This window comes from Etheostoma cragini, chromosome 12, assembly GCF_013103735.1.
Source record: "Etheostoma cragini isolate CJK2018 chromosome 12, CSU_Ecrag_1.0, whole genome shotgun sequence".
Lineage (NCBI taxonomy): Eukaryota > Metazoa > Chordata > Actinopteri > Perciformes > Percidae > Etheostoma > Etheostoma cragini.
The window spans coordinates 7,440,432-7,467,861 of NC_048418.1; the positions used below are offsets into that span (position 1 = coordinate 7,440,432).

General features: G+C 39.6%; 2 protein-coding genes across 7 annotated transcripts in view; one reads left to right on the plus strand and one right to left on the minus strand.

Moving 5' to 3' along the window:
* Positions 1-17,752, minus strand: part of LOC117954191 (abl interactor 1-like) — a 24,251-nt gene extending 6,499 nt beyond the window's left edge. For 2 of the 4 annotated variants that reach the window (XM_034887772.1, XM_034887770.1), the window contains exons 1-7: positions 17,488-17,752; positions 11,644-11,811; positions 6,154-6,330; positions 2,270-2,284; positions 1,482-1,585; positions 1,095-1,235; positions 304-404 (exon numbers count right to left, since the gene is read on the minus strand). In XM_034887772.1, coding sequence (XP_034743663.1) covers positions 304-404; positions 1,095-1,235; positions 1,482-1,585; positions 2,270-2,284; positions 6,154-6,330; positions 11,644-11,811; positions 17,488-17,604 — 823 coding nt within the window. In that variant the 5' untranslated portion in view covers positions 17,605-17,752. The remainder of the gene's footprint in view (positions 1-303; positions 405-1,094; positions 1,236-1,481; positions 1,586-2,269; positions 2,285-6,153; positions 6,331-11,643; positions 11,812-17,487) is intronic. The other 2 variants (XM_034887773.1, XM_034887771.1) reach the window with 1 other exon arrangement.
* An 808-nt stretch (positions 17,753-18,560) lies between these two features.
* On the plus strand, positions 18,561-27,400 carry LOC117953865 (acyl-CoA-binding domain-containing protein 5-like). 3 transcript variants are annotated; one of them, XM_034887272.1, is made up of 14 exons: positions 18,561-18,685; positions 18,929-19,047; positions 19,373-19,496; positions 19,957-20,029; positions 20,907-21,057; positions 21,254-21,292; positions 21,668-21,892; positions 23,605-23,820; positions 24,112-24,206; positions 25,547-25,697; positions 25,876-26,084; positions 26,213-26,263; positions 26,343-26,458; positions 26,567-27,400. In XM_034887272.1, the coding sequence occupies exons 1-14, from the start codon at positions 18,678-18,680 to the stop codon at positions 26,577-26,579; spliced, it is 1,590 nt and encodes a 529-aa protein (XP_034743163.1). In that variant the 5' UTR covers positions 18,561-18,677; the 3' UTR covers positions 26,580-27,400. The 3 variants fall into 3 exon arrangements, with proteins under 3 accessions (XP_034743163.1, XP_034743165.1, XP_034743164.1); XM_034887273.1 differs by lacking the exon at positions 18,561-18,685 and having other exon boundaries at positions 18,725-19,047; XM_034887274.1 differs by lacking the exons at positions 21,254-21,292; positions 21,668-21,892.
* The last annotated feature ends 30 nt before the right edge of the window (positions 27,401-27,430 follow it).

Consider the following 27,430-nt stretch of genomic DNA (forward strand, 5'->3'; position numbering starts at 1 on the left):
TTTTGGAAAAAGGCTGCAATGAAACAAAGAGTGAAAAATTTAAAGGGGTCTGAATACTTTCCGTACCCACTGTAAATGCAACTTTTTGTAAGAAATGTTTTATTTTTCCCAATATTGTCTGTCTGCATTTGAATCCCATCTGTTTGACCTACATGTAAATCTGACTGAATGTGATAATGTTTAGTGATAGAAATGAGAGCCTTGGAAGACAAGTGGCACACCGAGCCTGCAACTATCCGTTGTTGTAAACAGCAGTGAGTCTCCACTGTGATTAGAAGTGAGGTTACAGCAGCTGGGACCCACCTTGTCCCATACTTGGAGGGGAGGGGGTGGGAACGGCTAGAGGCATACCAACTCCGCTGCCTCCACTGTTCTCCCTGCTGCCACTACCCCCACTGCTGCCACTGCAGAGAGAGAGACACAGTTAGACAGAGTCTTTGTGGTGATCATTAGAGGATGTGTGAGAATAACCTAATTACATGACAGTGATTGACATCCTATCATTACTCTCTCATATGTCATTCTGTATACACCCGTCTGGCACAATTACACATGAATACTGGACATAAATCTTTCAGCACACGGTCACATCTGCAGTTACACAGTGTAACAAAAACATCACGAGAGTCAAGGCTGGTTTGGAATGCAGAAAAAAAAAACATAAACACAGGGTCCAAGTCACATCATGGATTACTGGGATACTTGAATAGAACAGAGCTATTCCTAATTATTGCTATTCACACATGTGATTCTACCACTACGACGGGTCAAAGTCTGAAATGAAAAGGCTTATAGAGGCTACACATTGTTTAGTTTTATCTATTACCCATCATTTCATATTTAACACTAATTACTGAGCGGCTATGTGTGTATTTTACAATGCATGATTCTGGTTTGATCTTCACAGTACTGGTTTACTGGAATTATAGTATGTAACCAAATTGTTCTCACTCTGATGTGATTTAAGTGTTCTGTTTTTCAGCAATGCATTCACACCTTGGCTTGTCTGCAGTTGAGCTCTATCAAAGAATAAAGGTGCCCAAACACAGATGATAGGTTAATTCCATGGTTCAAGAACAGAGGGTCTAAGCTACCTGTGTGTCCTGGGCCTCTGGTTGAGAGAGGCTGTGCGTGCAGGGCTTTGCTGGCTGCCCAGTCGGGCCGGGCTCGTCATGTAGTCATTGGGCACCACCGGAGGCTTCACTGGCTCCAGGGTCTTGTAGGGAGTGTTACGCCTGGATACAGATAGACACAGCCAGAGTTAATTCTCAATGTTTTCGTGAAGTCAGATGAAGTACTTTGGGCTTTACCAGACACTGTTTATGGAACCATGGCCAAATGGTCCTGGTGTTATAAAAAAACATTGTGAAATGTAAGAATTGTCGAACAGTATTATATCACACATACAATGGTATAATGGTAAAGAGAATGAGTAGAATAAAACATATTTTGAAAGCACTACGAGAGCTGTGTGTTCCTACCCCAGGGTACCACGACCAGCCATGGGGGGGCTCGGGGGTTTCTGTGTAGGTGGGGTGGTCCTAGAAAGCGTCCCTCCTCGTCCTGCTGCATTGTTCCCATGTTGCTAGAAGAGCAAAGACAAGTTAAAACATTGCTTTTGTATAAATCTGAATAGCTGAAACCAGTGTCCCCCCTTCTAATGATTATTAAGGCCGAGGAGTCCCTTTAACCTTATATTTACAAAGCCAAAATTGAATTAGTTTCAAATGAGCTGATGATCTTAAATTTCCACAGAGCATCATTTTTTGGGGGCACACTGTCACAAAAGCTTTTCTGTCCAAAGACAAATTATAGACATGTACAAGGAGATAGAGATTTAAAGGCAGACTGCCTTTGCACCTTGTGCGTGTAAAATGAGATGTCACATACGCAGTACAGTTGAACCTATAAGATATTAATATTTGTATATATATAAAATCAATTTTACACCAGGTTTATAACTCGCAATAGTTAAGTTGAAAAAGTTGGATTAATGACAGCTGTTGATGTTGTGAATATTAAGCCGGAAAAAATAGATATGCATACATTCTGTGTGATGATACTGCTTTGTTGCATCGTAATACTGATAAATCAGCATCTTCATGGAATTGTATGTCACCAAAATCTTAAATGGCTATATATATATATATATATATATATATATATATATATATATATATATATATATATAAAATGAAAGACAATTTTAATGGGTGCATGGATACCTTGACTGGTTGACAAAAAGAATAGAAAGACAACCATCTCTTACCTTGGCCTTAAGCCACTGAATGCAAGCAGGCAAAGAGGGAAGACAGAAACAAAATATGCACATTGGTTAACGGTTAAAATAGTGAGTTTAGTGAAAGCAAGTGTGAATATTAAGCAGTTTTCATGAACATTTATTCTTCATTGTAAGATTTCTATGTAAAGTGTATTAAGTTGAAAGAGCCTTAAGATGAAAAAATAAGGAAGCAGAGAAAAGAAGTAGAACATCTAGGTGACTAATATAATAGAGTAAAAAGTCTATGAGTCACAGAGCCACATGTTGCTCTTTACACCCAACCAGACTTAAGTGGTTGGCATTGACCAGCCAGCCATGTGCCCAGAATACTGAAAAAGATGAAGGGCTGAGAATCTGTTAGATTAGATGGTCCAATCATTTTTGTGTGTGTGTGTGTTTTAATAACAGCAATTTGTTATTATTTTAAACCGTTACATTTTCTTCTGACAATTTAACAACACTAAATAATATGTTTATTTTGTTAAAGATGTACTACATTATAAGCCATTGTCCTAATGAAGTAATGTAATGTAATGTTAGGGTTAGGGCTGTACACAACAAATACGAAGAAATAACTTTCTTGTGTTCCACTTTATAAACAAAAGTTTGAAAAAAGGATCAAAAAAGGGGGAAACCACCACTGGGTTCCAGATTAAATATAAGTTAATCGTTACAGATTCTTGGTTACACGACCAAGAATCGTTACAGCATAGTAACGCTGTATTTGCCGTGGCAATACTGTATTGATACACAGACGCCAAGTATCGATCTTCTATTATTTAAATTGCACATGAGAATTTTACATTTTTGGCAGTAGAATATTGAAATCAATCGCTCATGCAGTCCACCAGATGGCGCTGTTTGTTATCTGGTGAGGTCAGCGGGGTGACTGTCAGCGTGCAGGAGGATGTAGATCAAATAAGCATGGCAGCATCAGAGAAAGAAATCAGAAATGCACCGTCTGCGTTTAAATCAAGTGTTTGGAACTTTTTCAGATTTTTTTAACAAGGAGGGGACAACTGAGATCGATGTGAGACATGTGATTTGCAAGGAGTGTTGTATGCAAATTAAATACTCAGGGCATACTACCAACATGGGGGCTCATCTCCCACACCACCATCCAGAGTTAGCGTTAGCCGAGGACGGTAAAGCTAATTCTAAACCAGCTCAGCCGAAAAACCAACCAACACTGGACACAGTTAGCTTGATAAAGCTACCTCCAAATTCAGACCGAGGGAAGAAAATAACTCAAGCAATCGCCTACTTCATGTGCAAAGACCTGAGTCAATACAACGTTGTGGAAAATGAGGGATTTTGTCACTTAACTCCGTTGCGCCACTTTTTCACGGATACGGCCATACCCAAGACCTACATAGAAGTTAAGCTTAAAGTTCAGGAAAGTTTAAAAACAGCAGAACGTATTGCATTGTGATGCATGGACGTGGATTCCTATGTGACTATTACAGCTCCTTATTTTACAGAAGACTGGCTACTGCTGTCTCACGTTCTCCAAACTAGCAGTACACAAAAGTCACACCGGGGCGAACATTGCTCACCTTCTGCAAAATACAGCACGAGAAAGGGGGATTGCAGACAAAAAGCTGGTGGTTGTCACCGACAACACTTCTAATATGGCCGTTGCCGTTCAGTTAGCGGGACACCTCCACGTCAAGTGTTTTGCGCCCACGCGGAATCTGGCGTCGCAGCGGGCCTTAAATCTGCCAACAGTGGCCAGGCTCATGGAGAGAGTCCGGCGAACAACCAGCTTTTTCAACAGAATATATCTATCGCAATATGTTAAAAATTGCAACAATATCGTATCGTGACCTAAGTATCGTGATAATATTGTATCGCGGTGCCTCTGGTGATTCCCACCCCTAATAAATATACATAGGTATTCACTCACCAGTCCTGTTTGTGTGTATGTGGGTCTATTCTGTGTGTGTTAGAGTCTAGTCTTGTGCTCTAGACAGTAATCAGAATGACAATCACTTAAATTGCTAGACACACTAGAAATAATGAGCGGAGCCTGAGCTACATGCGGCTGTGCTGACTGTTGCAACAAGAAAAAAAAAAAAGACTGGGCAGTAAAGCACAACAAGGTCATAAATAACAGCGAGTGAGGTGTTCAGACTGTCGGAGTGGTTGTAATGTGGCTGAAACGATGTCCCCCTGGTAACTGTTAGTAATGCCAATAAAGAGTGTTAAGGTGGAGGGGTGAGCATAGTCAGCCGTAAATGTGTGAATGGGTCTTTCCATGCTCAAGTCTGATTGCTCATCTATCCATGGGTGAGTTCCCCGGGTTATGTGGATGAAAGGCAGAGGGGTTGATCACGCTTTGAACGCTCGAGGGAATCCACACAGCAAGAAGGAAATAGGCTGCAAGGATGGACTGCTAATGATTGCCAATTCCCTGCACAGTATGAACACACCATGGACATGTATATTTACAGTATATGTACCCAAAAGCAAATACACGCACAAACTACATGCACTTACATGCATTCTCAGAATAATTCATATTTCTATCTGATGCAGCAGTAGTGAGTATGAAATTATATCAATCCTTCTGAATTATTTAGACGTTTGTAAGAGATAAAGTGATCTGGGGGAAAAGTAGAGAATGTGATAAGCATTTCTGTCTGCACCAACACACACACACACACACACACACACACGTAGCCATGGAGTCTTCAATCCCTCTCTTCTGTCCTAAAATTATGATCTAAGTAACTAAACTCCCAAAATCAGTCACTCTACAGATGTACTCTACAGAGTCATGGTTTTTAACGTGCTGGCAGCATGATCGCCTGTATTTCCTATGAGGTTACATTTGAAAAGGAAAAAAAGCTTGCACATGTTCCAGCATCTACACTGATTTCTGCAGAGATCCATCATTTGCAACATCCATGAATGATGCTTAATTTACATAGTGGGCCATGCCAAATCTTTCTTAGTGGGAGCCAGCTCTCAGACGAGGAAACACTGGCTTTTGAATTTAAATCAGCGAATGGTTGAAAATCGGCGGACAGACACTATCTCAACAGAGACAGAGTGGGTGAGAGGGATGAAGAGGACAACTCACACAAGCTGCAGAAATGTGTGACACCATCAATCAATGCAAATGACTGTGTGTACACACTCGCACACGGGCTTAAAAATCCAAAGAATGTTATGTAAAAGAGAAGGAGAAGAAGAAGTGGTGAAAGGAGAAGAAGGATGGATTATGGGGAGAGAGAATAAAAAATTGAGTTTGAATAAGCCGGAAAAGCTTTGAAAGAATATTTTCCCACAATTCAATAGGGGATGTGATGATGTGAGTAGCAGCACTTGGCCTTGGCACGCAAACACTTTTTCATTAACTTCCAGCTTAGAAAATTGATGCTGGGTATGAACAAAACCTCTGACAAGCCCAGCTTTTTTTGGCATCAGTCAGCTACCGACTTCCCATCTCCTTCTTACGCGAGTGTTTGGTACATTTCTAGATGTTTCTGTACTTAATTAACTAAAAAGCCAGTGTATTGATTGGCTTGCAATGTGTGTAAATTATGAAAGTAGACAGTCTTGTTCACATGAAAGTGTCAAGTGTAAACTTGAGCAAGTATATGTATTCCTGTCGAGCAAAATTGATTAACACTGGAAATCAAGACAATATATCAAAGTAATGACTTTGGTTGTGGTGTAGAGAAGAATGTGGAAGTGCTTTCTGAAAAACAGTAACTAGAGTGTGAACAAAAACTAGTGTGCTCTTGATAGCACTTTATAAACGCATTGGTATTTTGTCAGCCTGCCTGCTCTAAAGTCTGTTTTGTTTCCACTACAACAAACTATGAGGGATTTATTTGTGATATAATGACAGATAAATGTCTTACTTTGACACCGTGTCCCACATCGTCCAGCAGTGTGTAGTCAATGGGCTTTCGAATGTAGCGCACCGGCCGCTCCATGTTGCCCGGGGCGATGATCTTGTGAGTGCGAGCAGTGTTCTTATTTGTGGTCAGAATGCCAATCTCTCGGCGTGCCACCTTCTCCTTATGGATATCCACTGTCTGCAGGAGAGAAATGAAGGGGGACATGAGTGATGGGGTACAACTAGTCTGGTTTACTAGATGTACAGTGCATTCTCGTCCCTTCTGCTATCTCTGCTATCTATTTTGCTAGCACATTTGTACTGGTACCGATACTGCTTACGGTATCTAAAACTATGCTTCGGTACCTTTTTCATTTCAGTTGTAAAACAATTCCAAAACTTTTTATTCTATTTACTTGGGACATTTTGTTTTTTGAACTCAAACCCATCCCCGCAACCTATTAATTCAAATATATATAATTTCATTTATTACACTGCACTGTAACTTGTGTTTGTATCTTATTCTATTTTAAGCCTGATTTTCTTGTCTCTTTTTAATTGTGCACAGTTCACAGGCACAATTTGGTTGTCCTGTGCACAACAAATCTATATTTAATAACTGCTACACTCTGCTATCACAGCATTTCATACCTTGACCCTTTCCCTTTTGCATGATGTCAATTAGCAACAAAAGGCAGCTAAATACTTCTATAAAATAATTTTAAAAAATCATGGCTTTTTCAATTTTGCCCAGTATATTCCACTGGGTTTTTCAGACTCCAGGCCTCCCACTGCTTAGAAACACACTCCGGGTTCATCTTTTGAACTCCTACTGACCCACTATTCTGCTCGATTGGCCTACACCCTGGGGCCAATTTGACAAAGCTCTCCCTTAACCCCTTGCATCAGGAGAAAGTGAAAATACTAGTGACCCCAATTTCTTTTGCGATTGCAGTCATTATTGCTCACAGCAACCATTCACAGCAGGCACCTCAGTGGTCATCAATTTATGAATGATAGATAAAACTGGAAGAAGAGAAAGATTAAAGTAGGGAGGGAAAGCTGAACAAAACGTTGAGAAGAATGAGGGAGGACAGACAGCTTAATCTCTGGAATATGAGATCACACTCGGGAGACAAGTGCAAATGTTATTAAGGCTTGAGGGAGACATATGAATCCATGACTGTCGTTAATCATACTCTACATATGGTATCATTGGTGCATAGTAGATTGGAATGGAACCGATTTGAAATTAAATGAACACATTCATACTGTACGTGTGTATGTGAGTGCATGTTTTGTAAGTAGATGTGAGCTCATATGTGTGTGTGCGGACCCACACAGTAACAAGGTCACGCGTCAGTCCCCACTCAGATATCTCCTCCAGTCGACCAGACAGCTCTACTGCTGCAATCGCCTCTCTCTGGGTGCTGGAGATGAAGAATCCGACTGATAGATTGAAAGTCTGATAGGTGTTGAAGTGAAGTTGACCCATGTCTGCAGCTGTGGAGAACTCTCTCTGTGTCTGATGTGAAGTCTGTGTGCCGCATGTGAGATATTTATATCTATAAAAAGAACATGCCTGGCTCTTGTTTTAGGAGAGGAAACTGAAGCGACACGCCCAGCTTCAGCTGGGAAGTAAGAAAAAAAGAGCCGCCTATTTCCTGCCAGTGATAAGTGAGTAGAAGTGGAGTGCAGATCAGAGAGAGTAATGCCAAAAGAAACTCAGTATAGAAAGGCGAAGTTTGAGATAGACCAGATCAAAAATACTGTATGTAAAACTAGAAGCTGATTCTGTCTGGTGGACTGTCATGATCGGACGGACAGAGAGGAAAGTAACCAGGCCCAAGCACCATCCCTCTGGAACCCCCTACCCATACACATCCCTGACTGTACTGACCTGGACACATTCAAAACACACCTCTTCAGACTAGCTTTCCACATTCAGTAGTCTTACTTTTCTCACCTGATAGTTACTGGTTTTATTGTTTGTTGTTAATTGCTTTTATATGCTTGTGTTATGAGTTGGTTTTATTGCTTATCTGTTTTTAATGTGCTTTATGTGCTGTTTTTACTATAAAGTGTCTATGAGTACTGTGTAAAGTGCTACATAAATAAAATGTATTATTTTTATTATTATAAAGTGGGGATGGGATATTGATGAGAACATTTTGTAAGTCTGTGGATTTAACAAACACCAAACAAGAAATGCTCTCACTACTCACCCTTTGTCTATAGTGTAATACCGTAATAGTATTATAAAGAATTACTCTGAACAATGAGGAAGAAAAAGAATGCAGCGGTGCAGCAAGCATGGAACACATCGGTCGGTGATAACTGGACCTTGTCGGCTTCATTTCAGCATTTCCTCTACATGTACGCGAACAAAGCATTGCGACATAATAGCTGTTACATAATCATTGACGACAGACTGGCACTTCCTGCGCTCTCTCAATCTCATTTTCTTTTGTAGTACAGCACATTTACTCTAATAAACATCTGGCTGTCTGCTCAACCTCTGCACTGTGTTTTGGAGGGCAGATGGTACAGCTGTAATTTTCACAGCTGGATCTGTATACTACATTCGTGTTTTGACGATTGGTCTCTCCAGTGAGTCAAAGCAGGTTGTAAATTTAGTTTTACTCCTGTTGAAGTGTTCTTGGCAAGAGGAAAATATGATGCAGTCTGTATTGAGACCAAGGCGTGTCAGCAGATGTGTGATTTCATACATCAATGATCTTATATAGTGTGGCTTAGGAACAAGGCTACAAATTCAACCAGTTCTACAGTAGACATAATATTCTGAAGCTATGAATTAAACCTCCCAAGTATCCTCATCTCTGTCATTATCTTTTCTTTTTTTATTTACTCTCAGATATAATTCTAGACAATCTGCACTTGAGAGGATTTGTTCAACTGAAATGAAGCAGAAAGAGACACAAGTGGGTCCTAGAGCTGATGATGAATGAGAACTTGTGATGAATAAGGAACACCTGAATCAGAAAGCAAACTGGCAAACAGCAGCACTCAAGCAAATGGAAAAGAGAGAACAAAGAAAATCACGGGAAGGTACTTGTGTTTTCTAGTACAACAGAATCTTGAGTGCTTTTGGTTTAGGGTTTTGCAAACACATATTTAGGCACAACCATTCAATTTAACAGTTACACACAAAGATAAGAAAGGGCTGCAACAGCTCTGCTTTTATTACACATGCGGTAGTTTTGCGTTTAGTAGCAATTCTTGTAGAACTATGTGACAGCTTCTTCTGCAGTGTGCTTTTAAACCCTACAGCGATGGGGCTTGGTTCTGGGAGTAATGTTTGGCTACCTTCGTTTTCTAATCCCCACGCTCTCAAGTGAAAACAATTTGCCCCGCCTAAGCCAGGAAAACACTTGACAAAACCAAAATTTCTTGGACACATCACTGCTAGAATAATGAATCAAAGCCCTGGAGACATCCCTGTACGGGATGCATGGTAAAGTAAATTTACTTTTCTCTAGATACAAACAATTTGCAGTGACTCCAACTCATCTGTGTGAGATAACTCCTTTGAGACAGCTGCTTTCAAAGACATAGATCTCCATATTATAGTTCCTTTTTTATATTCTCATGCAGCCATGTCTATTGTATTGCTTTTCATTCTGGATGAAAGCATTTTTATGAAATAACCTAAAATAAAGTATTAATTCATTATTTTTTATTTAAAGTATTAAAAAATAACATCCGGGTAGCTTTTACTGTTCTAGGGCTCTAATATTGGGGATGTTGGCTCGTAGGCTTCACTGACACAGTCATATGGAAAGGAGCCGGCATTAATATTTTAGTTTCACCCGTGCTTTTGCTGCTATGACATGTCAAATGGCGGCTGTGAAAAAACTATTTTGAAAATCATGGACAGACTGGGGCTGCTGTGAGAGACAAATGTTTTCAGTGCCAACTACAGTTAAGTGACCTCAGTGACTTAAGAGTTTCTGTACTGGGGTGCTGTCAAGTGTTCAAACTAGTGTGGTTACAAGGTTTTATAGCGCTAATGCTTCTGAAGCAGAAATATCAACCATCAATCGAGCATCTTAAGGATTTATAAAAGACTTCTGTTGTTCTTGATTAGACTCTGCCCAGCTGTAGTCCATTCTGCGGACTGTGGAGTGATGTGGGGAGCTGAAAATGCTAACCAGGCGAGAGAACTGGTGTCAGGATTTCACTTCATCCCTGACAGGCTTAAGGAAGCACACAGGGAAGGGAGAGGGTCATTCACTGGCTGACAGGCACAGTGTCCGCACACGGAGGGAGAGAGAGAGAGAGAGAGAGAGAGAGAGAGAGAGAGAGAGAGAGAGAGAGAGAGAGAGAGAACTGCTGATAGGGACTGAAGAGGGGCTGTGGAGGTTTGGCAGCGCCAGCATGATCCATGCCCCTGCCATCTTTGTCTGTCTTTATAAAGTGTGTATGTGTCACTGTGCTCTTTAATGTTATTATAATCTATATCAACAACGTTTCATTTACAGGATTGTTCTAGTACCGCTGGAGGTTCCGCCGGATGTCCCTCATTTTCAGCCGGATGTCCCTCACCTTCTGTTTTCTTTCTGTCTGTTTTTTTTGTAAAATTCTCAACACACACATTGACAGCCATTTTACTTACAGAGCTCGCCTCCCTACGTGCTACCACAACATCAGGTTCCTTCCCGAGGCTATTTTGCAGAAGCACCGTAGCTGCGCCCGGTGCTTAGCGGCAACCAAGACGATTCTGATTGTTTTGAAGAAATTACAATAAACCAGAGGACGTTTTTCTGGTATCCGGGAATAGGACTAGCCAGACCGTCCTCCGCAGCGCTGTGGAGCTCGGTCTGGCAATGCGAGACTAGTGTTATTATGACACAGAATAATACCAACAGGTTTGTACTCTACTGTACTGAGGGACCGAAACGTTAGTTTTTCTAAATAAAAGGTGATGCTATAGCAAGAGCAGAGAGCGGGTTTTTCCCTTTGTTTCCAAATTGATTTTATCCTCCAACGCACCTGCACAGAAGAATTTGTTTGGATGTGCGAGTTGTTTCTTCAAAAATTACTTTACTTTACTGTCAAACTGGTTAAATCTTCAGATGACAAACCTTAAAATCACACCTTGATTCACCGAAGTTCCTCTATAACAGTATTTTTGTTACAGATGAAAAAACTGGTGGTGAGTGTGACATTGAAATTAACAGTATCCTGGATTTATAGACATCAGGTGTCCTGGAGGTAATTTTGAGTTTGCATTAAATCAAACAGCATCAAACGCTAATTAAAAGAGGAGTAGAACAGATTAAAGGGAGATGTCTTACTTTAAAGCGATATGTACAGTACATTTAAACAGAGGAAATTAGAAATAAAGGTCTGGGTCTGATATAGGTCTGCTTCAAATAAGGGCATTGCCCTCTCTGCATTTAAGGTTAATAACCTTGGACATTGTACTTTTACATAAATGTAATTTAAGCATGCCTACAGTGTGTGTATCTTCCAGCACTGTTGTGTGTACCTGGGAGATGTGGTTGATGGAGGACTCCATGCGTCGTAGTTGCGAGGCCTGGATGTCCAGCAGCTGTAGCACATTGTTAGCTAAGGCATTGATCTGGTAGGCCACGCTGGCCAGAGACTGGGTGGTGTAGGCCTTGGTCTCCTCCAGGGCCTTCTTCTTGTCTTGAGCCTGGCAGAGAGAGGAAAAAAAGACAGAGAGCAAAAGAAAACGCAAGTCAGAAAAAATATCAGTGGAAGGATGTGTGGGTGGAAGAAATGGAGAGGTTGGCAGAGGAAGGTAAGATATAAGTACCAAGAAACCCAAGAGGAGATGATGCACTCGCATTCTTACTCCAATCAGTTGTGTGAGCGGGGAGGGAGAGGACAGATTGTTACAGGGAACTGTATTACCTGTATTTGACAAGCCCTGTTAAGATCTGAAGGAAAGTGAACAATAGTGCTTGATTCTCAGGGGGACCGACTTTGTGGATGCAAAGGTGCCTGGAATTGGACAACAATAACTTCCAAATAACTCAGATGGACCACGTGGGACAGGTGCATGGTGGGAGTTGAGCCCAGTGAGGAGGAATGCCAAGACATTTCCTAGGATCCTAAATCTCCACCCGGCTGTGCAAACCATCTGTTTGTGGATGACTTTAAACAGAGATGGGACTGAATAGACATGTTTATAGTTTGGAAACAAAACAGGGATAATGCAGCCTCACAGAGAACCACTTCAACAGGGGACTGCCCGTCTTTTTGCAGGAAAATAGAAGCAGGATTACAACTAGCAATTATTTTCTTTTCTCTTTATTAAATTTCTCATTCAGTATATAAAATGTCAAAATGCCTACCACATGTTGAAAAGTACTTAGTTTGTTTTACCAAAAGTCAAAATAAAACAAAGTTGCTTAATTTACACACGTTAAATGGCGAGGAATATGGACATGCAAATGTTTGGTATTTTATCATACACTGTCATAAAAATAGGCAATTACTAAAAAAGCCATTGATTAATTTCTTTCAATTAATTTATGAATTGGTTAATCACCTCAGTGCTAGTTGAGGGGAGCAGTCTCACATCCTCAAGGTAGGACTTGAGTCATTCATGAAGCCTCACAGAAGAAGAAGAAGAAGAAGAAGCTGTCCTTGAGTTGAATCACTAGCTCTGCTATGGATTCAACACATTCTAAAAGCTTTTGATGCCTTAAAAATGCCCCAATTTTTTTTTTTTTTATTACAACAAGCATAGCTTTGCATAAAAACTGGAATTAGAGGAAAACAGCTAGTTTGGCTTTCTGTAAAGTAAAACAAAAAATGCATGGACGTATCACCACCTCTAAAGTTCACCTTTACCATATTGTTACTCGCTTGTTTTATCCGCACAAAAACAGACAAGGTGTGTTTATACAGGAAGTTACAGTACGTGCTTAAACACCTTCTACCTGTCTTCTCTATTTATCAAAAGATGGGCTAATCTTTTATTGGGGCGCTAGTTGGATAGTTAAAGGACAGATACTATATGAGAGTGGTAAAAATCTTCCCATCTAACTCTTACCTTATTATTTCTTTAAAAATATTTCTACCCATTGAGTTTAATCTGTTGCTATATCTTAAGATGTTCAGTCCCTATAATTATTTTTGGGGGCTAGCTAAAGCTCTAATCTAGAATCCCGTAAATACAGCGCCACAAAGAAATCAGCTATGCTTTTCCAGCTGTTACCATGCAACAACTTGGTTTGTGTGTGTGGTAGCAGGAGGAGCACCATGAAACAATCCTACAGCACCACATGCCCACCTGCTACCTTACAAACCATTTGCAGCGCCAATATCTGTTGCACATGTCTGGTGGGACCTGCAGGTCGGCCCATTCTTTGCCGATCTTTGACCGCCAGTTTGTAAAATACAGTCAGCATTATCCCAGAGACTAGAACAGATGGAAAACGCTGAGTTATGTTTCCATTGACATGTACAGAATACTGAAACACCTTGCATGTTACATTGCTAATGAGCAACTGACACATAGAAGTTTAAAGATATAATTAACATGCATAATCAATAACATTAGACATAGATACACACCACTATCTGTGAAATGCATGCATGATTTAAAAGAGAGGTACACAATTCCAATGGAATCAAACTAATTAAAAAAAAAGGCCTGAAAATATCCTGCATTGAAAACCTATTTGAATATTAGCCTAGATCTCCCTAACAGACATTACTCACTTTCTCCTGCTTTTGAGATATTATTTTTCCTCTTAAGCTGACAAAAGGCTTTTTGTACATGCTCCAATTGGAATTTCTTTTTTTTTGGTAAGCACCAGACTCAAGCGTAACAATGCACTACAATTAAACGAGGGCCATTTCAAACAGAACACCAGGTCTGATACTGGAATATCATGCACCAAATGAACCATGAATTATAAAGCTATAAGTCAAAGGGTATCATGTGAGCTGACAGGGGGTATTTTAGCAGAGGAAAAACTGTTTCTCTTTAAGCTGGAAACAGATACTCAGACTGATACTGATTGGTTCTTTCAAAAAAACATAAAGACATTCAAACGTATTGATTGGCACTTTGTGGTGGAGATATGCAAATCACATACTGGAACAAATTATACAAAGTAATGTTCATTTTAAGATATAGCAGTTTATAAAACTAAATGTTAAGATCTATTTACACACCATGAGCAGCAAAGGCACATCCAAAATAAGCACTGTTCTCTCTTAGAACAGATATCATTCAAAGAGTTTCTATTTTAGTATGAAGGCACTAACAAAGCCAAGTTCTGCTTTTATGACATCAATAATTTGGTATGTGACAGCTTTTCAAATGGCTAATATAAGAATAAAACTTGTTTTTCACCTCCAGCATCGGAGTGGATTTACATATCAGGGCATGCACTGCCAGTATGTTAATTTGAGCATTTTTGCTATTCTGGTTGATAATATGAATTTATTAACTGCATTTATAAAATGTTAAATCCAAATCCATGTCAAATTTTACTGCTCCCAATCTGAGCATAACCTGTTGTGTTTGTCAAGTGTGTTCATATGCTTGCAGAATTCAAGCTGATGTTTTTAATGTCCCCTAAGAAATCATTATTCAGGAGAAGCTGCACATACATACGATTTCATATACCAGGCAATATTCTGGATATTGCCACAGAAATTGACACTAAAAAACATGGCTTTAAAAATCAGAGAAGGGTGTAAAAGCGTCATTCCATTTCTCAAAAATGTATTAAGAAAGAACTATAAGCACTTTATAAATTGCTTGGGATGCTGTTAATTGAATCACTTATTTTTCTAAAAGGAAAATAAAAATGTATGCATAGAATTAGATATTTTTGAGAGAGTTAAACCAGAAATCTTCAATGACTTAAATGGCAGTTCAATTATATTATGTAAGAAAGTATTTATCATTGTCTTTGTCTTATTCAACAACATATAAATGCAACAATCTTATTTGGATGATGCTCTTCGAAAAAAAACTGGACTTTCTGGAGATTAGTAATAAATGTGACTTCTAAACATGATATGGTACGGTAATGGTAATTATTGGTTTCATAAGGTGTTGGGTTACATAGTGAGGCAATATTATGAGATGAGAATAGACATTGCTTAAAGAAGCTATGATCAAAAACCATCCAGCAGCAATTTTCTATTTTCTCATCGTCACCGACGCATACGAATATACACCAGTTTTGTCAGTTTTGCTCATTTGTAACCTTGTTTCATGCAGTGTGATACAACATTTCCAAAACATATCAAGGATTTTTTTCTTGATTTGACAACTGGTGTGTGAAGGACACATAAGAAGAAGGCACATCTGTTGTCAATCTGCAGCGCCTCACGTTCGTGGTTTCATTGCACCAGAGATTAAAGCAATTCCAAAACAAGGATTTGTGAGTTTCATCAATCACCAAAAATATTTGTCGTTTTAAAAATATATATATATATTTGGAGTTTGCATCCAGGAATTCCTATGATTTTTTTTTTTATTTTATCCATGAGTTTAAGAATGGAACCACATACATTTTTGTATGTCCACAATAATCAAAATTACTGAAATGTAAAACATCCCCAAGTAAACATGAATACAGTATATCAGCCATCTGGTTTAACTTCTAACCCACTGCTTCCTCTAATAGCTTTTTACCAACAGAAGCATGACATTTCCTCTCCTCATGTCAACAGAACTGGCCAAAAAGTGACATGCACCTTTAAGACCTTAAATAAAATGTAATAATAGCACAACTACTGAGCTATTGGGTAGCTTTCTGCATGGTGATATTGGGGAGGGCACCCTTCAACACAGAGCTCTGCATGCTCTTCAGTATCTGAGCATGCATTCAAGCAGTGTACATTGCATTTCTGATGGCAAGCAAGGCAGAGTGACAGTTAGCCGTGTTATTACGGATAACTGTCGGGTTCATCAGCACCACAGTCAAAAAATGACTATGCTGGAACACATTGGGGTTTCTGGTGTTTGCTGCTCTAACAGCAACAACGGACGCTGCTGTTCACACCAGACCATTCAAGCTATGGTCTATGATGTAAGCTCACACTCTCACCAACATTAACTGAATACATTATCACTGTGGCCAAGTAACAGGGTGATGAGATTTGGTGTGAGTGACTCTTCAGGCTAGCAATCCCCAAAAGTGTTTTAATAATGTTTTTACACGTTGGAACATTGATCATTGTGATTTCTTCTGAGGGAGATCCCTATTCTGAGATACATGTTGACATTGAACTGATTTACCTTTTACAGTATTTTGTGTAGTAATACAATTACATGTCAAACTTAAATGGTAGCTGCAAGTACCCAGGTTTGTCTCTGCTTTGGGAACCATTGCTTCGGATTCATTCTTCTCCTGACACTGATTTCACATTCAGTCTGTCCATGCAAAACGCAAACCTATCGTTAACCTGCCACATACATTTGATTACAAGCAAATGATCCAATGGACATGATCGGGAGCCATGTTTGCAGCACTGTGGCAAACACATGATATCTGCATCATGAGTAGCTTGACTACACATCTAGAGTCTTCAATGACTTATGTTTCACCAAAAAAGTATATAAAGGACTTGACATAGGCCTACGTGACATCAACTAAAAAGTAACCTAGCAGTTGAGAGATGCTTGGAGCCTATGTTGGCTAAGAGCAAAGGCTCGTTTCTTTACTCAAAATGCTACAGTTATGAGTTTATATGGCTAAGCGTTTAACTGTAGTTTTCTAATACATGTTCTGGTGCAATAGCAATCACAAAATAGCACTAAATACTTACAACTTCGCTAATGTTAGCTTTTTAAAATGTGCACGAGTATAATGCATCTTAAATTCTATTTGCAATGTTTACGTTATAACGATGTAATGTGGCCCAAACGTGAGACGCCGGTTTGGTTTAAATCATGTGAAAAAGGATAATTAACGCTAATGTCAATGGTGATACAAAGGGGGGCAATTCTTATTCTGTCACACATGTACCTATGAAAAAACAATACAAGTGACAAAACCACTTGGTCACCGACACACCCTCTTAAGCCCCCAGCAGCTTTCAACACATTGGATAACGTTAAACGTGACCACGGCTCCGGTAAACCGGGCCGACTAGCCAAAACGAGAAAATAACGAAATACAGCCCTGACTGACACGGCACCATGCCGCGACTGAATCGTTTTGCCTGGAGAAAAGGCCATCATATTACGTGTAGCTAGCGGTTTGAGGATCCCTTTCGTTTGAACCAGCATTTCCTGTCCCTGTGGTTTCACTCACTTCTACTACAGCACCGCAGACACGACGGAGATAGCAAACGCAAACACCAAATTTAACGGCCGTTAGCCATCTCTTACCTGAACATAATTGTTTTCACAGTACTCCGCAACCCGGGACAGGTTCTGGTAGCTTTCCACAAGAGCTCTTTTACCGGCAGGGATTTCCTCCTCTAATAGCATTTGTAGCTCTGCCATCTTACACCCCTTTGCATTTCTCTCCTCTCTGTCCTTTTCAGTGAGGCGAGGCGGCGGTGATGCTGTGGTGTGTAGCTGAGAGAGGGGCTCCCCCGCCTGGCACTGTGGGCCGCTGGCCTCCAATTCACAACAGCCTGTGACAAATGGCCGCTACGTTATAGAAGGTGGTCGGTGATTGGCTTAGAGGACATCCGAGAAGAGCAGTACACCAATCAATTTTTACTGTCATGACGTATAAATCTATACTTTTCTTTATTTTTTTTGTAATTAATATACATACCCTCGTACCCTATTTCTTCACCCTTTTGTAATCATAGCCTACACAAAAATACATGTGGCAATTGTAACATCAAGTCAGATCATATCATAAGGCACAAATGGCAAGCAGAAGAGTAAAATGTAACTGCAAAGGCAAGGATAATTTTATAGTTACAAAACAATAACTAACTTTGACATTATCATCTTGCATCCGTCATCACAATTACTAAACAGTCATTGAATATTTAGCCTAAAAACATTATGAAAGCCTTGCTAATGGTGACAGACTGGTATTAGGCTTTATAAAATGTTTTATAAACTATGGTAATTCTAAAAAATTTAAAAAGATGCATTAGCATTGAAACGTATTGGTTGAGCCCAGTGAGACAGACTACAGATTGGATGTGCTGAGAAACCCCTATGGGATTATATATGAGATAGGAAAAACATTATTAAAATTTACTTTTCAGTTTTAAATACACACTATAGTCCCTGTAGGATATCACAACATGGATTGCGCTCCACAGTGCTATTTTGCGTGAGTAGTTCTTTCACAACACTACATTTCCCATAGATCACCGCGGTTTAAATCTCGGTTTAGGGGTTTGTGGGACTTGAAGGAGTAAACGTGTTTTCACATACTATTTTCCGATGGTTGTTTCCACAAAAACTACATTTCCCAGATATTTTTAGCAAGTAGACGTTAACTGTTTGCCTTATCCTTGACCGGAGTCGAAATTGGTTTTCAGCTGCATATTGCAGACATACACAGGATTAATGAAATAATAATTGCACCGGCGAATATGAACTAGCCTATGTGGTGAGTTTCTAACAAATCCGCCACAGGGGGAATCATTCCCAGTAAACACTATAGGCAGCTGTCGCTAAACCGACAAGGGCTTATTAAATAGACCAATGGTCCTAGAATTTCCTAGATTAAAAAGAGAACTGCCTCCTTAGATAAGACATGGCAACTAGCTGCAGTAATGACCACATTGTGTTGAAGTGTCCATCGCTGAACACTTTCTGAACTGCCTTGATTATTCCATTAATTGTTTCATATTATTGAGGACTCCTTCGTTTCATGCTTGTTTGGAGTCAGCATGGCGCAGGAAGAGGACAAACACAGCTTGGAGGCGAAATTTGTTGCTGCAGTTAAAGTGATCCGGAGTTTGCCTGAAGAAGGTGAAGATGCCTTTCTTTATTCTGTCCTCGACTATAAACTAAAGTGATCGAACTGCTTTTCAGTTATGTGTTATCCAGTGTGAAGTCTGCGTTTGTTTGTGTGTTAACACTCGTGATTGACCTACATGCAGAGCGTTTAAAAGCTGTCACTCTTGGCTGGCCCTCTATTGATAAAGCTGCTAAAAGGATAAGAGCTGATTAACGGAATCAGTCTTTTCTAAAGTCTAATAACAACTCCTGTAACTAACATGTATCTCAGCATTTCATTACATGTTCAAGCTGCCCTGCACATGTAGGCTATGTTTTAATTTCCTTCATTACTCAGGTCCTTTCCAGCCATCAGATGAGATGATGCTGCTGTTCTATAGTTACTACAAGCAGGCTACTTTGGGGCCCTGCAACATCCCCAGGCCTAATGGCTTCTGGGACACTCGTGGGAAAGCTAAATGGTAGGTACTTATACGTTGTCTTAATGCACACATGATTTTTATATATATCACAACTAAATTTGGAGTTATCACTTATAGCAACACAGAAGACAGACAGCTGGGAAATTTGCATTTTTCTCACTAACTTCTATGCATAAGATCTATGATATTCATACAATCAAAGTCCATTGAAAGCCTATATGTCAAGGGTCCAACTCAGCTTTATTTATTTATTTATAAAGCACCTTTCATGCAAGCATGCAGCCCAAAGGCCCAAAGTCACTCCATATGCCTTGTACACTATTGTTCTAAATGACTAATTTTAATTATAGCCAAATTTTACTGCAAAGTACTGCAGGTATTTGAAAAATCTTGCCAATACAGATTTAAATTTGTGTACAACTTAATACTGCTGTAACTTCAAATTAGTTACTCAGTGTTTACTTTACTCAGTGTTCAAGTGTTGACTTTGTGTTACCAGGGATTCATGGAGCGCTTTAGGGAATATGACAAAGGAGGAAGCCATGAAGAACTATGTAGAGGACATCCAGCTGGTAAGTCCTTTCATGGAAAACTGAATAGCTGAATAGAAGCGAAGTTAATCAACTTGGAGTACACATCTCTTTCTTCACATTGATTTTTTGCCATGACTAGAAGTATATTAATGCCAAACACACAGTAAATATATATGTATATTTAGAATACATTATGTACTTATGTTAGGCTGATTGTTTTTCTAATATAAGTTTTCTTATAGGTTACTGATTTCTGAGTCTTTAAAGACACTGTGTGTGAAGACAATTTATTCAACAATTTATGAGTATGAGGATGCAGTTCATCTATCAGATATTTATTTTCAAGCCAGAGGACATTTGCCGAGACAGTTTGTACAGATAGTCCTGGTCCCCAGTGGATGTGTCATGTAGACTTTGGTGATCCCCTGACTTTTACATCTAATACCGTCATCAGGTCAAACTTTTAATATGTTCATTACTTTGGCTTGTTTATTTATATGGCTCCACAACCTGCTTAATTTTTTTTTTAAACATAAAAGTCTCACTTTTTAAAATCTGGGACCTTTTAAGATTCAATCAATTGCTAAAACAATGACAGAACCTTTTAAATAACAGCAGAAACTGCATTTGCCCGTTTTGTTGTTGTACATTTTTTCACCTGATAGCACCTGAGAGGCTGCAGTTCCCCCAGTTACCAGCTGTTTTCAATCAGCTTTGATTAACTGTTTCAACAGAGAAATCAGTCAGCCTTTGCTGTATGTAATTATATGTAATTAACTTGTTTTCTGGCCACGGCCTAGTTAGCTCCTCTAACTCCTCTTTCCGCACCTATTCATGCAAAAAAAGATGTTTTTATTGTGACAATCAAATTATGCATGTTAAACTAGATAACTTTCTTATTTGTGTGTATTATCAGATTTTGGAGGCCATTCCCGTCTCAGAAGATGTGTCTAACTTGGTACAGAAGCTTGGTAACTTCTACACAGAGGTGGACGTAGAAGGAGAAGAAGGTGAAGAAACGGAGCGGAACAAGAGACCCTTTACCAAGCCTTTTGCGAACCATACAGGTGATGTTGGCCTACTTGATTAGCGATACCATAATAACTCCACAATTGAAGGCACATCAAAGGAAAAACACAACACAATCTGAGGGAGAGCATTGCTGTTAAAGGGGGATGTAGTACTGCTGTTGATCCTTTGTTAGTCACAGATGAGATTTTCTGGAATACTGAGCCTGTCTTATTTGTGTTTTTATATCACTAGATGAGCTGGTCAAACAATTGAACAAACCAACAATGGAAGGCGAGTCTTTGGTGTTCACAGTAGCTGTAGAGTTGATAGCTTGGTCCCACAGTGTATAAGCTTATTTTAATCTAATTTAGTTTTTTCATTGTTTATTTTACTGAGAACAGAATGAAAAGTGTACATTCCCTTGGTTTACACCATAGGAACTGTAAGAAATTAGATTGTTAGATGGATGAAATTCTCTTGTGTAATCTTTCATGTATATGCTGTAGTTTGTCAGTGTGTGGGTTGTTATCGCACTTTTTCTGGTACAGATGTAGTGTGTAGAGCTGCGGAACGCAAAAGGCTCTGTCTGTGTGGATGTCTTTGCTTTGTGTAGATTTACATTGTGCAACATATACTGTGATAAAGAGTGTTTCCCTCACCGCTCAGGCTATGGGGATCTATGGGATGATATACAGAACTTCCAAGAAAATGACAGCAGTGGTCATGGCATAAGTGTCAGTAGCACGGAGGCAGAGGGAAGCAAAGAAAATAGTGAAATCGAGAGAAAGGACGAAAGTAGTGATTGGGTGAAAAGTGAGGAAGAGGACAATGAGGATGATGAAGACAATACAGACAATGAAGACAAGGCGGATGAAGAGGAGGAGAAAAAAGGTACCTGTAGTTTTAGTTCTTAGCTGATTTGTGTTGTGAAATTTGCTGTGTTGTAGTGGTTACACACATGTTTGTTAAAAACTACAGAGCCCAGTTGTGTTAGAAAGGTATTAAGCTTTTTTGGACAAATAATAATCAATACTTGTGACCTGTTTGTAACCTTTAACACACTCTGAGGAATGCTTTGTTGTTATGTAGCACTGATTACTTTTAGTCTCTATACACACTTGCATTACGGATAGGGCTGGGTACCAAACTCAATACTTTTTAAGCACCAACCGAATTGCCTCTTTAGTATAGAGCAGAGCTATTCAATTGGCGGCCCGCGGGCCACATGCGGCCCGGAACCAACCGCCGAGTGGCCCAGCCCGTGGTCCTCCAAACTAGCAACACGTAAACAAGGCAGAGCGTGCTGTGCAGGATGAAACGCTTTTAGGAGACCTGAAGAAAGCTGAGACTATGTCTGTAGCAGTAGATGAGTCCACAGACAAAACTGATACTGCTCAGTTGTGCATATATGTCCACTATTTTGACGGCAAATGCTTCAGAGAGGAGCTACTCGGCCTACTGCCGTTAGCACACAACTGGCAATATAGTCTTTGGAAGAGTTTCCACTTTTTTTAAAGACAGTGGTCTGGATATGAAGCGTGTGTGCATGCTTGTGACAGATGGTCCTCCATCCATGACAAGGAAAGTGAGTGGTTTAGTAGCATGTTGGCCCGCTGTTGCACCTCAGTAGATCTCCTTACACTGTATTTTGCATCAGGTGGTGTTATGCGCAAAACTCAGCGGAGTGCTCAAAACGACAATGGACAGCGTGATGGCTTTTTTGGCAATTAATTTGATTCTCTCCACATCAAGCCTCCAACACTGCTTATGCTGCATGCTGCTGTCAGAAATATCTGCTGAAATGACTGGCCCAGCTAACCTTCTTGGTTTGAAAATCTGGCCCAACTGAATTTGTAATTGAATAGCCCTGGTTTAGAGTATTAAAAAAATGCCTTGTCATTCAATACCCATTTTCAATACCTGAGGAGTAAATCTTGTCAGCGTTAGTGAGACAATCAGCAGGCAGCATGCTTCTACTAAGATCTGATAATGTCTGTGATTGGCTGCCTAACGTTACACGTTGTAGACACGCTGAAAAAACTCTAAGTTACACAGAGACGGCTGCGTAGTCAGGGCTAGATCATATACAAAGATTTGTGCCGTCATGTTGTAATTTCTTTTGTTTTATAAAATTGGTATATAAAAAGTATCTTTTAGGAACCAGTATCAAAATAACGTTATTGGTATCGGTTCCCGTATTGAATATTTTTAGCTTCTCTATTTTAAGAGTAAAAGGGAAGAAGAGTAACTGTTGTTAGTGTATTTGTGCTGAGTTCTTCAGTTGATCACTCGCAGAATATTAGAAAAGTGACTTAACGACCAGCCAGCACACATTTATTTTATTTTTTAAGCACAACATTTTCCCTATAATTAATAATAATATTAAGGCTGCAAGATGTTCATACTTTCCATTGAAAGTAAATGAATGTGATATTTTCCCCTCTGAATACATTTATATAAATGTGGAGAGTATTTCAGTGAGATTAAACAAAAGTATATCTAGGGCCAAATATGGCTAGACAAAGGGCACATAAAAAGCAACTGAACTTTTTTTGTAATGCTTTGTCATGCTTCATCTCTCTCTCACTATTGTTATTTCTCAGTCTGGAGGCCTGATCCAAAGCTGCTGATGGTGGAGAAAAGGTGGAGGTCTGAGACAGGGGGGTCCAGCAGCAGCAGCATGGAGCCCAGCATGTCTTCCTTCACCAACGGGACACACAGCTCCCTCAACAGCGAGGTGGAGGAGGAAGAGCTGGCCTGTTCCTTAGAGCCCAGTGAACAGTATAACTCCTATATGCTCTTTAATGGACATCTGCGCGGTAAGATTTCCCATTAATGCAAAAAGAAAGTGTACGCATGCACAATGTTTGAAAACAAATAACTAATAGGTTATACTTGATTATGCTCATCGAAACCATTAGATAAACTATAAGATTAGGATAAGGTGAAAAATAAAGTATCATTATGGGAAAATGTTATTGTAGCAGCAGCAAATATAATAGCACATAAGTGAAAAAATAAAGTTTAATAAACTAACGTAAATGTTTATTATGTAGATGTACCTGTACATTGAAGAACGGAATAAAATGTTCCATTTTGTCCATTTTTAGGTCATAGTGATGCTGTTCGTGAGAAGAACCACCGATCCACAGACTCAGATAATGAGGAATTCTGTGACTCCATGGAGCATCTGGCCATGGAAGAGGTGTGTTGTTGTCATATTGTGCACCACATAAAAGGACTAGTTTTGACATTTTTTCCAAGAGCTAAATAAGAAGATTGGTACCACATGCATGTCCGTACACATAATATATAGCCGGGAGACCGTTAGCGTAGCATAGCATAAATACTGGAAGCAGCAGGAAAGTGCCAACCAACATACCAGCACCTCTAAAGAATTACGTCCCCTTTCCATTTAGCGTGGACGGTTTATTCCTTTTAGTCAGTGTTTGTGTTGGCCTACTATTTTCTTTTCCCTTGTCCCTCTATAACGTGACTTGTGTAAAGCATCTTTGGGTTTTGTGAAATGTGCAGTATAAATGTTAGTTATTTTTACGTTGGTTGCTAAAACAAACACGTAATGCTTTGGCTCGAGACACAGTGACAGTGATACCAGGTTTAGCTAATACATCCAAAATAGGCTAAGTTACTAGATGCTACACTTGAAATGTAACAATTCATCTGTAACTTATTCTATTATTTTAAATGTAGGATTTTTCAAAGCGGCCGCTAGAATCAACACAAACTGAAAGTTACATATAGCCACTTTAAAGTTTAAATCATTTTAATTTTTAACGAAGGGCTGAATGGTAATTTGCAGTGGTGCGTAATACCAAGGGCGCTTCTTTCGAGTTGTCTTCACTGCTCTCCCCATAGGAAACAATGGCACGGCGAGAACAGAGTGTTTTTAATGCAAATCATGTGTCGGCGGCTTCATATACATTCATGAAAATGTCAGTTTTTCACTGTTATTATGGGATCATTATAAGCGTGTCCTTAAATGTACTGCCGCTTAGTACACAACACCTTATAGTACCTTGTAGTATGTTGTTGCGTGACGTAATTCCCGAGAGGCTGCCTTGCGGGCGGCTCTGTGACACGCACATACAGGGAGCAGATCAGACAGGGAGCACATACAGGGAGCAGATTAGACAGGAAGCACATACAGGGAGCAGATCAGACAGGGAGCAGCATTGAACACAAAATGCCAAAGCGTAAGTGAAGCTTCACAGTTAAACTGCAAAAAAAAACAACTTATGGTTACGTTATTGGTATACCATTGAAGCATAATAAAGCATGTTCATGAACTTCTGAGAAGCCTGTCTGAATTTGTGTTTCGGGGCCGGCCGAGTGTCTTATTTTTTGGAAATCAAAATATGGTCACCCTACTGTGTCTTCTACTTTTCCTCTTATCCCTTGCTGCAACAGTGTAAATTTCCCCATTGTTGGATTAATAAAGGATTTGAATCTTGAATATAACCATAATTGTCAAACTATTTCTTCATCATGACTATTCCAACTGTGGTTGACTCTCTTCCTACCAAGGGGCTGTCTACATCAAACGTACTGTCACCGGGATCAGGAGCTGTCTCTGTGAGGCAAAGTGATCGTAGCAACACTACCCTGAGGGAGTCCTACCTTAAAGAAGAGATTAGTGCAAGCCAGCACAACCGCTCCTTGTCAAGAAGAGGGAGAGGTGAGACTGTCGACTTTGATTTAGACTGACACTGTATCCCTAATTTACCTTTCTCCTAAGATGTGCACTTAATCTTCCTAAGCATTTAAAGGCATTAGATGCCTTTAAACACAGCACCGTTTTCCACAAAAGTTGCATGTTGTAGCATTAACCTGTCAAATTCTGACTCCTTTTTCAGGTTTACAATCGCCAAGGGCTGCCTCTTGCTATCAGCTGTGTGCCTGTGCAGATATCGCATGCTGTTGTGTGTCACAGAGCAAACATCCTGTCAGCGTTGCCAGGGGAAACGTGAATGAGCAAATCGCTACAGCTCTGCTGAGGCTGCAGTACGACATGACCACAGTGTTGCACAGGCTGCACGCTCTGGAGGCGCTCACGGTTTCACAGGTGAAAGACCAGAGATGTTAACCACAGTGTGTATACTGAAATGAAAAATTGTTGATGACTGTCTCCATGACAATTTATTAAATATTTATTGATAGATTATGTAATAATTTTCTTATTCAATTTCTCAGTCAAGATTATCTTCGCCAAGGCCGGAGGACTCTCCACCCGCAGCACAAACGGTCCTTATTAGCTTTTTATTTCAATTGGTTTGGTTTTTTAATATCTAATTTAATGCAAGTTCTTTTTTTTTTTCTTTAGTTCGTGAGACCGTCTTGGTGGCCTTTTGACTTCTCTCCACTCACAGGAGTGTTTACTGCACTCTGGCCTCTGATAGCCCATTGGCTTGTCCAGCTTTACTTACAACGGAGAAGAAGGTAAAAAATTACTGATCAAAAAATGCCCTGCTCTATTATCACTAAATACTTTTCCCTATAGCCATACTACAGACTACCAAAACTCAGTTTCACCTTTTTCCCTCCCAGGAAAATCCCCTGAATTCTCTGACAACCGGCGGCATCATTCAAAGAACATGAAGCTGGGATGAAATTGTTGCACTTTTTTTGCTTTGTGGCGAGCCACCGTCACAGATGGACAATCCTGAGGCATCAGTAGAATTTGAAAGGCCCCTTTAGATAAATGAATGGTCAGAAAAGGGGGACTTTACAATATAGTGTAGCATTTTTACTTCATGGATACATGATGGATAAAGGGAAGATTAGTGTATTATAAATGTTGGACCATTTTCTGTGTCACAGTGAGCTTAGCATTAGGTGGTGACGTTATTTATGACATGTCTCCAGATCACCAGGTACTCAATATACACAACTCGCATAACTGAGTCAGCTTGTAATTTTAATTTATTTATTATCATACGGTAGCTGTGGACTGTAAGCGATGCCTAATTGTCATTTATTTATTTATTGTACATTTCATTGTTTCCTTCAGGTTTCTTTTCATGTTTCATGTCAAACAATATGTTTTTTCTGATTACTGAGGGTCGTTTGTATTGCATTCAAAATATAGAAATATCTTAGGTGAATTTCTATTTAGATCAAATAGCAATGGTGACCAAAATTGTTATCTATGTGTAAAAGTTTTTTTTATTATTTTATGGCGTCAGTGCATTAGTATCAAAGATTGCACTTTTGCGAAAAAACGATAATGACAATCCATACATTCATTCTGGTTTTTTTATCAGTACAGTGACAATTAAGAATTCTCTTTTAAAGCAGAGTGTGGTGTCAAATATACAGTTGTTAAACATAAGTGTATGAAGAAAATTTTGGCTTGCAATAAACACATTCATTGGACAAACACATGTACTTCAGTAAAGTATTTGATGTTCA